Here is a 14,177-nt window from a genome sequence, read left to right on the forward strand (position 1 = left end):
AGAAGAGAAATGTTGTTGTAATTGGGGATAGTACAGTTAGAGGCATGGACACTGTTCTCTGAGAGCAGGATCGAGAGTCCCAAAGGTTGTATTGCCTGCCTGGTGCTCGGGTTCAGGATATCTCATCTGGGCTGCAGAGGTACTTGGAGTGGGAGAGTTAAGATCCTATGGTCATGGTCCATTTAGGTACCAAGGCCATAGATAAAACCAGGGGCAGAGGTTCTGTTAAGAAGGTATGAGCAGCTAGGAGCTAAATTAAAAAGCAGAACCAAAAAAGTAATAATCTCTGGTTTACTACTTGAGCACAAGCTAATTGGCACAGGGTCAATAACTTTAAGTGGGTCAACGCATGGCTCAAAGATGTGTGTGAGAGAAGTAGGTTTGAATTCATGGGACATTGGCACCAGTATTGGGGAAGAAGGGAACCTGTTCTAATGGGACAGTCTTCATTGAACCGTGCTGAAATCAGAGTCCTCGTAAATCACCTAACTAGGGCTGAAGACAGGGCTTTAAACTAAATGGGGTGAGGGAGGGTTCAATTGTAGGAGAAATTAGACAACCTGAATTAAAGGAGGAGGTAACAGTGTAGAACTCAGTAGAGGTTCTTAAGATCTCCAGCACAGACACAAACAGGACAGAGTGTATGGGAAGGATTATCAATCAAACTTCAAGCACACTGGACAAATGACTGACAATGAGAAAAGGGATGGTTAATACAAGACTGATAGTGTTAGGAGTATAAGGAATAAGGTAAATTAGCTTGTCAAAATTGGCAGGTATGACGTGGTGAGCATTGTGGAGATGTAGCTGCAAGGAGATCAGGATTGGGAGCTGAATATTCAAGGATGTGCATCCTGTCGAAAAGCCAGGCAGGTGGGTGGGGGAGGGGAGGGGGCGGGGGGTTGCCTTATTAGTAATAAATGAAATTAAATCAATAATAAGACATGAAGTAAGGTCAGATGGTGCAGAATCTGTGTTGGTAGAATTGAGGAACTACAAAGGTGAAAAAACTATAGTTGGAGTAATGTACAGGCCTCCAAACAGTAGTCAGGAGCAAGATACACCAGGGGATAGAAAAAATGTATAGGGAAGGCAAAGTTACAGTGATCCTGGGGGATTTCAATATGCAGGTGGACTGGGAAAATCAGGTTGGTAGTGGATCGCAAGAAAAGGAATTTGTGGAGTGTCTATGAGATTACTTTTTGGAGCAACTTGTGGTGGAACCCATGAGGGAACAGACAATACTGGATTTAGTGTTGTGCAATTGGCAGACTTGATAAGGAAGCTTAAGGTGAAATAACCTTTGAGAGGCAGTGATCATAATATGAGTGAATTTACTCTGCAATTTGAGAGGGATAAGATAGAAATCAGAGGTTTCGGTATTACAGCTGACTAAAAGCAACTACAGAGGCATGAGGGAGTAGCTGGATAGAATTGACTGGGAGAGGAGCTGAGCAGGAAAGACAGTGGAACAGCAATGGCAAAAGTTTTTGGGAATAATTCAGGAGGCACAGCAGAGATTCATCCCAAGGTAAAAGCATGGTATAGGGAGGATGAAACAACCATTGCTGACTAGGGAAGTCAGGAGTAGCATAAAAACAAAAGAAAAAGCATATAATATGGTGAAGGACAGTGGGAAACCAGAGGATTGGGAAGCTTACAAAGACCAACAGAGGGTAACAAATAAATTAAGCAGAGAGAAGATTAAATATGAGGCTAAGCTGACCAGTAATATAAAGGAAGACTGTAAGAGTTTCTTTAGATATATATAGGGCAAAAGGTAGACAAAAGTGGACAATGGGCCACTGGCAAATGACACTGGAGAGATAGTAGTGGGGAATAAGGAGGTGCTGAGGAACTGAATAATTACTTTGCATCAGTCTTCACAGTGGAAGACACGAGTAATATCCCAAAACTTCAAGAGAATGCGGGGGCAGAGCTGAGTATGGTGGCAATCGCCAAGGTGAAGGTGCTAGAAAAACTGAATGGCATGAAGGTGGATAAATCACCTGGACCAGATGGACTACACCCCAAAGTTTTAAAGGAGGTAACTAAAAAGATAGTGGAGGCGTTAGTGGTGATCTTTCAGGAATCACGAGAATGAGTGAGTGCCACAGAGGACTGGAAAGTCACTAATGTGACACCCCTGTTTTAAAAAGGGAGTGAGACAAAAGACGGAAAATTATAGACCAATTAGCCTAATCTCAGTCGTAGGTAAGATCCTGGAATCCATTGTGAAGGGTGGGCTTTGTGAATACTTGGAAGTATATGATAAAATAGGACGAAGTCAGCATGGTTTCATCAAGAGGAGGTCATGCCTGACAAATCTGCTAGAATTCTTTGAGGAAGTAACAAGTAGGTTAGACCAAGGAGAGCCAACAGATGTTATCTACCTGGACTTCAAGAAGGTGCACAGGAGGCTATTGAGTAACATAAAGGCCCATGGTATTCATCCCAAGGAAAAAGCATGGTACAGGAAGGATGAAGCAACCATGACTCACTAGGGAAGTCAGAGGCAATGTGCTAGCATGGATAGAAGTCTGGCTGTCTGGCAGAAAGCAGAGAGTGGGGATAAAAGGCTCCTTCTCTGGATGGCAGCTGGTTGCAGTGGTGTTCTACAAGACTCCGTGTTGGGGCCACAATGTTTCACTTTATACATTAACGATCTAGGTGAAGGAACTGAGGGCATTTTGACTAAGTTTGCAGATGATACAAAGACTGTTAGAGGGAAAGGTAGCATTGAGGAGATGGGGAGGTTGTAGAAGGATCTGGACAGGTTAGGAGAGTGGGCAAAGAAGTGGCAGATGGAGTACAATGTGGGAAAGTGTGAGGTCATGCACTTTGGTAGGAGGAATTAAGGCATGGACTATTTTCAAAATGGGGAGAAAATTTAGAAGTCTGAAGTGCAAAGAAACTTGGGATTTCTAGTCCAGGATTCTCTCAGGTAAACTTACAGGTTGAGTCAGTAGTTAGGAGGTCAAATGAAATGAAGGCATCTATTTTGAGAGGACTTGAATATAAAAAAACAGGGATATCCCTCTGGTCAGACCACATTTGGAGTATTGTGCACAGTTTTAGGCCCCCTCTCCCCCCCCACAGCTCAGGAAAGATGTACTGGCCTTGGAGCGTGTTCATAGGAGGTTCACAAAAATGGTCCCAAGAATGAAAAGCTTTTGAGGACTTTGGGTCTATACTTGATGGAGTTTAAAATAATGAAGGGGGGGGGGGGGGGGGGAATCTAATTAAAACTTACAAATACTGATAGCCTGGACAGAGTAGATGTTGGGAAGATGTTTCCATTGGTAGGAGAGACTAGGACCTGAGGGCACAGCCTTAGATTAAAGGGAAGACCTTTTAGAATGGAGATAAGGAGAAACTTCTTCAGCCAGAGAATGGTGAATCAATGGAATTCATTGCCACAGAAGGCTGTGGAGGCCAGGTCATTGAGTATATTTAAGACTGAGTATCAAGGGGATCAAGGGCTACAGGGAGAAAATGGGAGAATGGGGTTGAGAAGCCTGTCAGTCATGATTGAGTCTGCTCCACCATTCAATGAGCTGAATGGCCTAATTTCTCTTCCTATGTCTCATGGTCTTATGAAATTTGTGGAAGGAACCTCTAGGTGGCACTGACCATAATATAATAGAATATAACCCACACTTTTAAAGGGAGAGATAGAATCACATGTAATGATATTGTAATTGAGTAAAGGTGGCTACAAAAACATGAGGAAGGAGCTGGCGGGAGTTGATTGGAGGAAACATACTAAGGGCAATAATGGCTGACAAAGGAAGTCAGGGATAGCAAAAAAGCAAAGGAAAAGCATACAGTGTGGTGAAGATCAGTGGGAAGTCAGAGCATTGGGAAATTTTTAAAAACTAACTGAGTTTAAAAAGAAAAATAGTGGAGAAGTTGAAACATGAGGGTAAGCTAGCTCATAATATCAAAGAAGATATTACAGGACAGGACTTATACAATTAATGGTAGGCCTGGAGAGTATTGCTGAACAAAGAAACCTAGGGATGCAGATGCATAGTTACTTGAAAATGGAGTCGCAGGTAGACAGGGTAGTGAAGAAGGCATTTAACATGCTTGCCTTCATTGGTCAGAACTTTGAATGTAGGAATTGAGATGTCATGTTGCGGCTCTACAGGACATTGGTGAAGCCACTTTTAAAATAGGCATACAATTCTGGTTGCACTTAGACCCCTCATGATTTAATAAACCTCTATAAGGTCACACCTGAGCCTCTGATGAACTAGAGAAAAAAAGACCCCCTTTTCAGCCTCTCCCCACACCTCAAACCCTCCAGTGCCAGCAACATCCTTGTAAATCTCTTCTGCAACCTCTCATGTTTAACAAAATCCTTCCCACGGAAGGACAACCAGAATTGTATTCAGAGACCTCCAGCAAGTTAGTCAAGCACAACTGGCCCTTCATGAAACTGTGCTGACACTGGTGAATTGAGCTTTCTTCATCCAAGTGTATAGTTATCTCCTCCTTTATGATTAATTCCAGCAACTTCCCCACCAGGCCTGTATAATTACCTTTGCCCAACACTATAATTCTCGAATCCAATTCTGTCTTCACTCTTTCAATCTGAATTTGAAACTCTGGCCATTTTAGGATTCCAATTACTGCTATTAATCTCAGGCTTTACTGTCATTTTCTGATATCATCAAGTTTTGTGAAGTCTTACACAACCTGTTCATCCATTATGAAACCTTTATTCAGTATCAACTTATATTTCAATTGTTAATGTTTGAACAAAATGGTTAATCTTCTTCTTGTGTTCCTGTCTGCTGTATATTTCTAAGCTGTGAGGAAGAATTTGCTTGAGATGGTATCAGTGCTGCTACAACATGGAGCACTTATAAACCGGCCCTGTGTTAGAAGATGGACAGCAATGCATGAAGCAGCCAGACAGGGGCATGATGACATGGTGGCTCTACTGCTGAGGAACAATGGAAGTGTTAATCAAAAGGATGGATACGGAGTAACTCCTGTTGCCACTGCTGCTGCATTTGGACACTGCAGTGTACTGGAGCATCTAATTCATAAAGGTACTATATGAAAGTGGCATTTACACTATTGTGGCCAACAGAAGAACATATGGAGCAGGAGCAGGCCTCTTTGAGTCCACACAGTCATTCAGTAAGATCATATGTAATTTTCTACCTGAATTCTACTTACCCACCCTCTCCCCATTGCCCATAATTGCTTTACTTTCTACAAATATAGTAATCACAGTCTTCAATATCTCTCAATAAAATTCACAGTCTTGTGAGGTAGAAAATGCCAAAATCCATAATCCTTAGAATAAAGGAATTTCCACTGACCATGATCCTAAATGGCTGACCCCATATTCTGAAGCAATGACCATTCAATCAAGCTTTGCCAGCCAGAAAGAAAAACCTGGCATCTACCGTGTCGAGACCTTGTAGGATTTCAATAATATCACCTTCTGTGCTTCCAGGCTTGAGAAAGCAGAGCCTCAGTGGCTTCTTATATTCCTGGAATCAACCGAGTGAGCCTCTAGGAAGTGTGACTATTATTCCGTTTATGTATTTCAATGTGGAATGTGTTATTTTGTTTATAGGAGGTGATGTCCATGTTCAAGCAGATAATGGAGCCTCGGTGTTATTTGAAGCAGCTGAAGGTGGAAATCCAGATTGTATCACTGTTCTGCTCGAGTATGGGGCCAATCCGAATGAAGCAGATAACTCAGGCCATCTTCCAATCCACAGCGCAGCACAGAAGGGGCATTACCTGTGAGTAAAGAAGAACTCTTTAAAACACCAGACATTGAAACCAATACCTTGCTTTGATTTGGCTAATAATTGATTAGTTATTATGCATATTGGTGGATCTTTGCTACCTTAATTCTAAGAGAGGCTAAGCCATACAAATCAATTAGATTCCAGACGTGGTCTGTGCTGAGTTAACTGACAGAATTCCTATATTTGCCCTCTGCTCCCCTGGGCTATGGATCTGTAATGTAGCATGACTCCTATTTTTGTTAATAACCTTTGGGACCTGCTGTAAATGCGTTTGTTGTGTGAAGTCAGTACTCAGCTTAACTTGATGCCTTATAATTAAGTAGCTTGCTGCAACTTATCATCAAGTCTCACCGGTCAACACTGGTCCATCACTTCTCCAGTGATCAAATGTAGACTGATAGCGCAGTAATTCAACAGGTTGAATTTGTTTTACTTTGCCTGGATAGGACATACCTGGGAAATATTCCATATTGCCAGGAAGATACCATGTTGTAGCTATACTGAAACTTCTTGCCAAGGGACAGGACAAATTCTGGAGCATACTTCTTCACTACTATTAGGCAAATATTGTCAGGATTCATAGCCTTTGCCAGTGTCTTTGACTTATTTCTTGACATCATATGGACTGAATAAAATTGGATTAAGACTCACATTTATGATGTTGAAGACCTCTAGAGGATGTCAACATTGAATATCTGCTTGGCACTTATAGAGATGTACAGAATGGATACAGACCCTTCAGTCCAACCTGTCCATGAGGACCAGATATCGCAACCCAATGTAATCCTACCTGCCATCACCCGGCCCATATCCCTCCAAACCCTTCCTATTCAGAGACCCATCAAAATGCCTCTTAAATGCTGCAACTGTACCAGCCTCCACCACTTCCTCTGGCAGCTCATTCCATACTCGTACCACCCTCCATGTGAAAAAGTGGCCCCTTTTTTATATCTTGCCCCTCTCACTCTAAACCTATGCCCTCTAGTTCTGAATCCCCGACCCCAGGGAAAAGACTTTGTCTATTTACCCTATCCATGCCCCTCATAATTTTATAAACCTCTATAAGGTCACTCCTCAGCCTCTGACGTTCCAGGAAAAACAGCCCCAGCCTGTTCAGCCTCTAGAGACAGGTTGTTTTCCTTGGAGCAGAAGTCTTCCAGAGTCTGGATAGTTGATGACTGATGTATACTGGATAGATGATGCAGATCAGGAGGCAAGGAAGTCCTCATGTTCTGACAATGCAGGAATTGCCCATTAGAAGTTTCATTTTCTGACAATTAGCCAGTATCTGAAATCCTTCATAAAAATCAGCAGAATTGAGTTTGAGGGGGCCTGAAACTTGTCTGTTCAGATAGAAGGAAATATGGGAGGAATTAAAAAATGCTTTAAGCCTTGAACCCCTGACTGAAGATGTTTGCAAATGCTTCAGGCTCGGTGTATTACACTGTCTGGGATCCTCCATTGTTTGGGATGGGAATATTTGGGAAGTTGTTCGATTGTCCACCACTGTTCAAGACTGGATATGGCAGGATTGTGGAGCTTAGGTCTGAACTATTTGTTGTGGGAATGCTTAGCCTTGTCTATTGTGTGCTGCTTTGCCTGCTTGGCATGCAAGAAGTCCTGTGTTCTGGCTTCACCAGATTGCCACTTCAGTTTTGGTTATGTCTGCTGCTGCTCCTGGCATACTTACCTGCAGTCTTTATTGGACCACCAGCGTCAAGCACTTGGGATGCTCATAATGGTAGAATTGGGATTATGCCAGGTGATGAGATGGTTGGATACAGTTCTGCTGCTGCTGGTGCCCCACGGTGTCTCATAGATACCCAGTAAATCTATCCCATTCAGCATGATAATAGCACCACACAACATGATGAAGGATATGCTCATTGTAAAGTGGGCGTCCTCATTTCCACAAGCACTGTGCTCTGGTCAGCCGTAGCATTGAAAGATTCTTCTGCTACAATTAGATTGGTGAGGGTGAGGTCAAGAATACTTGTTCCCTTTGCTGGTTCCCTTAATGTGCGCTGCAGGCCCACTCTCACCCACTTGAGCAGTAGTCACACTGTTAGTTCTCAGCATTGAATTGCTCTATCCAAACTACATTCTGTGCCCTTGCTGTCCTCAGTGCTTTCTCCAAGTGATGTTCAACATGCAGGAGAACTGATTCATCAACTGAGGGGTGTTGTAGATAATCAGCAGAAGGTTTTCATGCCCATGTTTGACATGATGCCATGAGACTACATGGGGTCCAGAATCAAAGTTAGGGACTCTGAGAGCGATATTAACCGCTACCTGAACTCCCACACCCCTCCCACCCACTCCAACCTCTCACCCTCGGAACGCGCAGCCCTCCACTCCCTCCGTTCCAACCCCAACCTCACCATCAAACCAGCTGACAAGGGAGGCGCAGTAGTAGTTTGGCGCACTGACCTTTACACCGCTGAGGCCAAACGCCAGCTCGCAGATACCTCCTCCTACCGTCCCCTTGACCATGACCCCACCCCCCACCACCAAACCATCATCTCCCAGACCATCCATAACCTCATCACCTCAGGGGACCTCCCATCCACCGCCTCCAACCTCATAGTCCCACAACCCCGCACCGCCCGTTTCTACCTCCTGCCCAAAATCCACAAACCTGACTGCCCCGGACGACCCATCGTCTCAGCCTGCTCCTGCCCAACCGAACTCATCTCGGCATACCTCGACACGGTCCTGTCCCCATTAGTCCAAGAACTCCCCACCTACGTTCGTGACACCACCCACGCCCTCCACCTCCTCCAGGATTTCCGCTTCCCCGGTCCCCAACGCCTCATCTTCACCATGGACATCCAGTCCCTGTACACCTCCATCCCCCATCACGAAGGACTCAAAGCACTCCGCTTCTTCCTTTCCCGCCGTACCACCCAGTACCCTTCCACGGACACCCTCCTTCGACTGACCGAACTGGTCCTCACCCTGAACAACTTTTCTTTCCAATCCTCCCACTTTCTCCAAACAAAAGGAGTAGCCATGGGCACCCGCATGGGCCCCAGCTATGCCTGCCTCTTCGTAGGGTATGTGGAACAATCCATCTTCCGCAACTACACTGGCCCCACCCCCCACCTTTTCCTTCGCTACATTGATGACTGTATCGGCGCTACCTCGTGCTCCCACGAGGAGGTTGAACAGTTCATCCACTACACTAACACCTTCCACCCCGACCTCAAATTCACCTGGACAGTCTCGGACTCCTCCCTCCCCTTCCTAGACCTTTCTGTTTCTATCTCAGGCGACCGAATCAACACGGACATCTACTACAAACCAACCGACTCCCACAGCTACCTGGACTACACCTCCTCCCATCCTGCCCCCTGTAAAAACGCCATCCCATTCTCCCAATTCCTTCGTCTCCGCCGCATCTGCTCCCAGGAGGACCAGTTCAAAATACGTACAACACAGATGGCCTCCTTCTTCAAGGACCGCAATTTCCCCCCCGACGTGGTCGACGGTGCCCTCCACCGCATCTCCTCCACTTCCCGCTCCTCCGCCCTTGAGCCCCGCCCCTCCAACCGCCACCAGGACAGAACCCCACTGGTCCTCACCTACCACCCCACCAATCTCCATGTACAGCGCATCATCCGCCGTCACTTCCACCACCTCCAAACAGACCCCAGCACCAAGGATATATTTCCCTCCCCTCCCCTATCAGCTTTCCGTAGAGACCACTCCCTTCGCGACTCCCTTGTCAGATCCACACCCCCCACCGACCCAACCTCCACTCCCGGCACCTTCCCTTGCAACCGCAGGAGGTGCAACACTTGCGCCCACACCTCCCCCCTCACTTCTCTCCAAGGCCCCAAAGGAAACTTCCATATCCGCCACAGATTCACCTGCACCTCCACCCACATCATCTACTGCATCCGCTGCAGCCGGTGTGGCCTCCTCTATATTGGGGAGACAGGCCACCTACTTGCGGAGCGATTCAGAGAGCACCTCTGGGCCACCCGGACAAACCAACCCAACCACCCTGTAGCACAGCATTTCAACTCCCCCTCCCACTCCACCGAGGATATGCAGGTCATTGGACTCATCCACCGCCAAACCACAACAATGCGACGGTCGGAGGAGGAGCGTCTTATCTTCCGACTGGGAACCCTCCAACCACAGGGGATGAACTTGGACTTCACCAGTTTCTTCATCCGCCCTCCCCCCACCTTGTCTCAGCCGAATCCCTCCAGCCCGGCACCGCCTTCCTGACCTGCAGTCTTCTTCTTGACCTCTCCGCCTCCATCCTACTCCGACCCATCACCCTCACCTTGACCTCTTTCCACCTATCACATTTCCAACGCCCCTCCTCCAAGTCCCTCCTCCCTACCTTTTATCTTCTCCTGCTGAACACTCTCTGCTCATTCCTGAAGAAGGGCCTGTGCCCGAAACGTCGAATCTCCTGTTCCCTGGATGCTGCCTGACCTGCTGTGCTGTTCCAGCAATAAAGTTTCAACTCTGAGAGCAAGTCCGTCCTTTGCTGCACTGTCTGATGAGTCTGTCCTAATGATAGGAAAAGACATACCCAGGAATGGGACCATTTGGGCATTGTTTGCAAGGTATGATGCCTTGAGAATGATTACATCCAGTTTTCCCTTGACTTGTCCATGTGACACCTCTCCCAATTTTGACAATTTTACATCCCATACATTCATAAGGAATAATTTGCAAGGTCAGATTTACTTTGGTCGTTTCCAGTGCTTTGGTCAAAGAGTGACCTATCTAATTTAATTTCTTTTATCAGACTTTATAATGATGTTGAGACAACTGAGTTGGTTGCTAGGCCATTTCAGAGAGCATTTAATACTGTACTGAATCAGACCATTTTTCTTCTGTTTATAAATATTTACTAAAACTGCTTCAGATTTTGTCATCTTGCACCATTTTTGTTGCAATAATATCATGTAACTTTCTAAATCATTTCAGTGCAGATTTGGTAAACCAGGATAAAACAATTTGCTTTTTTTTATTAAAACAGTGCCAGTTGAATGTGCTTTGATGCCGCTTTGCATATTCTTAACATGTGCTTTCTAAGAAGTGCTTTAAATCAAAGTCTTGCCCAAGCTAATATGATCAGCCTGTATCTGCAGCCATGGCAGAAGGCTGCTCAGCAGGCCAGGAACTCATAACTGTGGATGCTGTGAGCAGAACAGCCAAGGACATTGGAATAGAGGTCAGCTTGTACATCTATCACTAATCCATTGAGTATGTTGAGTACATACACTTATTTATATCTAAATTATACAGTAAATTACATCCCTCACATAACATACCAAATTGAACAACAAAATATTTACAATTCTTCTCTCTCAAGCCTTTTGAATAAAACTTTAAACAATCCTAGTGGATGCAATATTTTATTTCTTCTATCATGGGATTGAGGCATCATTGACAAGGCTAGCATTTGTTGCCCATTCCTAATTGCCCTTGAACTGAGTGGCTTGCTAGGCAATTAGAGGGTAGTTAAGACTTCACCACTTTACTGTGGTTCTGGAGTCACAGTGAAGCCAGACCAGCTAAGGATGACAGATTTTCTTCCCTGAACATTTTTATGACAATTGATGATAGTTTCATGGTCACCATCACTGAGACCAGCTTTATATTCCATATTATATTAATTTAAATTAAATTTTTATCAGCTACCTGGGTGTGATCTGAGCCCATGTCCCCAGAGCGTTTACTCAGGACGTCTGGATCACTATTCCATGGACATTATCACAATGTCACCATCTCGCCTCCCCATACAGTCCTTGCTCAGGCAAAGTCCACAGGATTGGATTGGACACTGGTTTTATATTTTACTCAGTATTGCTTTATTGACTTCAAAAGAGAGTAAAACCAGGCAGCATTCCACTCAATCCGATATGTTAATTTAAAATTGCTCCCAAATATTTTACCAGAAAAGAATGCGGTTTTGAATCAGGACTTGGTGGTTGTGGATTCCTTGACTTCCTGATACATTGATCTCATATGTTTGGAGACCTGTCATTAACCCTTTGTTCATTCTACTGTATGGAAGGGCACACAGGGGGAAAAAAATCTTTGAAGAGGAATTAAGAGCTGTAAGTACCATCATCTTTAATCAGTGCACAACACCATTGATTTTGCAGACACCAACAATACCAGCATACCTTTTTCATGTGATGTACATATTGGAATGGGAAAAAATTTAGGCAACATAAACATCAACCCTTTGAAAGAAATAAAAATTGGTTCCTGGAAAGTCAGAGGCAGTATTTATATCAAGCAGCATCATATGATATAGCTTATGTGCTCTCTATCACTTGATCTCTAAATTAAGATTATTACTATAATTCTACACCAAAGTCCCAATTTTTTTTAAAAGTGTCCCTTTTGACAGATATTTCGTTTATGCTGGGATTAATTCCTTCCCGAACCATGAGTATTAGAGGGTCATGGAGAGTTTGTGATGCATGATGTCAATAAGCAACAATGTTTACACTGAACAATTAATGAAAAATTATATGTCAGCAAACAATTGAAAATACTGATTTAATTCGAGAGGTATAGCATCTAAAAGTAGTGAAATTATATTAAACTTGGTTAAGAAACACTTGCATTTCTGGCCTACATACTATGAAGAAATGGACATAGAAGGTATTCAAAAGCAGCAAAGAGATTTACAAGGATGTAGCCAGGACTGAGAGATTACCACTATCATGAAAGGTTGAAGATGATGAGCATTCTTTTCTTCAGAGGAAACTTGATGGAGATCTTAAAAAGTTATGAATGATTTGGATGGGCTAGAGTACATATGAAATGTTTCTGCTTCTAGAAGAATCCAGAAGTAAGGGTCATGATTACAAAAAAGTTACTCATAAAAACAATAGAGAATTAAGGGGCAATTTCTTACTCAGGGCAGGGGTACAATGTGGAAATCAACCAGAGGAAGAGGTTGAGGTGAATAGCTTTAGACTTGTCTGGTTTCCTTTTGAAGGTATCTGTGAGAGAAAGGGAAACAGGAAGATTTATTAGAAGATTGAAATGAGATCGATGAAACAAGAGGAAACTTTTATGTGAACTATAAATACCAACATGGACTAACTGGGCTGAGTGGCCTGACCCTGTGCTATATATTTATGTAATTCATGTACTGTTAAGATGTCATTTGCAGTCAGTCATCAAGGAACTCAATAATATAGGCAATGTTGAACCCTGAATTCCCTCTGCAAGATTGAACTCCAATTCATCTGTAAACATGGGCTTAATGCTACATATTTTCTTTGTAGGGCCTTGAAGCTTCTTATTCTAGTTACTCGGAAATCTGCAATAAGGAGAAGTGGGATAAGTCCAATTCATTCAGCTGCTGAAGGAGGCAGTGCCCAGTGCCTTGAATTACTAATTGAAAGTGGATTTGATGTTAATGCACTTTTAGATGAAGAAATATCTGAAAACTATGACGACAAGCGGAGAACCGCCCTATTTATTGCCATATCTAATAATGATGTTGCATGTACTGAACTCCTGCTTAAAGGAGGTGCATTACCAAACAGAGATCCATTGTCCTGTCTCCTTGTCGCAGTAAGAGCAGGGAATCATGAGCTGGTGAATTTGCTTCTACACCATGGTGCCAATGTGAACAGCTACTTCCTACTGATTAATGACACTCATTTTCCCACTGCTATCCAGTATGCTGTAAATGATGAAATGATGCTGAGACTCTTGCTCAATAATGGCTACAATGTGCAGATTTGTTTTGACTGCGTGCACTCTGAAAATGTTGGAAGATTTCTTCCCTGGCCTATGGTTGAACCAAAGTCCTACATCACCTCAGTAAGTGACCCACTCCGGTTTGTACTGCATATGGAAATTAATTGTAGAAGATCCTTTTACAATGAATTGGTTTAGCTATGTGATTGCATACGACAATACCAGTCAATAGTATCTAATTTCAAAATAATTTGATACACATGAAGTGTTTGAGAAGTTTCTGAGATGTGATAAGGCCAAAGAAAGAAATATTAGCTTACATTTGGATTACACTTTTCACAACCACGCATGTCCCAAAGTGTTTCACAGCCAATGAAGTGCTTTTGAAGGGTACTTAATGCTGTAGTTTAGGAAACAAAGCAGCTCATTTGCACAATCTGTAATGAGATAAAAATTTGAGTAGTCTTAATTGAGGGTTAAAATTTGGCCTGGTCACCAGGAAGGTTTGCCAGCACCTATATTTGCCTGAGATAGAAAACAAGTATCTTTTCCATTATTACAGCTCAGCTTCGTACTCAACTGAAGTCAATACTAAACTGTCAGTCTAGAATGCATGCTTTTAGATTAGATTACTTACAGTGTGGAAACAGGCCCTTCGGGCCAACAAGTCCACACCGACCCGCTGAAGCGTAACCCACC

The 14,177-nt window shown here is 43.7% G+C and overlaps 1 protein-coding gene across 3 annotated transcripts in view; it reads left to right on the forward strand.

Annotated features, from left to right (window-relative positions):
* Nucleotides 1–14,177, forward strand: part of LOC122559535 (ankyrin repeat and SOCS box protein 15-like) — a 45,812-nt gene that overhangs the window by 18,474 nt on the left and 13,161 nt on the right. For all 3 annotated transcript variants that reach the window (XM_043709145.2, XM_043709146.2, XM_087997425.1), the window contains 3 exons: nucleotides 4,818–5,063; nucleotides 5,600–5,771; nucleotides 13,058–13,601. In XM_043709145.2, the coding sequence (XP_043565080.2) occupies nucleotides 4,818–5,063; nucleotides 5,600–5,771; nucleotides 13,058–13,601 (962 nt within the window). The remainder of the gene's footprint in view (nucleotides 1–4,817; nucleotides 5,064–5,599; nucleotides 5,772–13,057; nucleotides 13,602–14,177) is intronic.

The sequence above is a fragment of the Chiloscyllium plagiosum genome, unplaced genomic scaffold (genome assembly GCF_037043375.1).
Source record: "Chiloscyllium plagiosum isolate Xiang-an unplaced genomic scaffold, Cpla_swu_hap1 HiC_scaffold_19, whole genome shotgun sequence".
NCBI classification, from domain to species: domain Eukaryota; kingdom Metazoa; phylum Chordata; class Chondrichthyes; order Orectolobiformes; family Hemiscylliidae; genus Chiloscyllium; species Chiloscyllium plagiosum.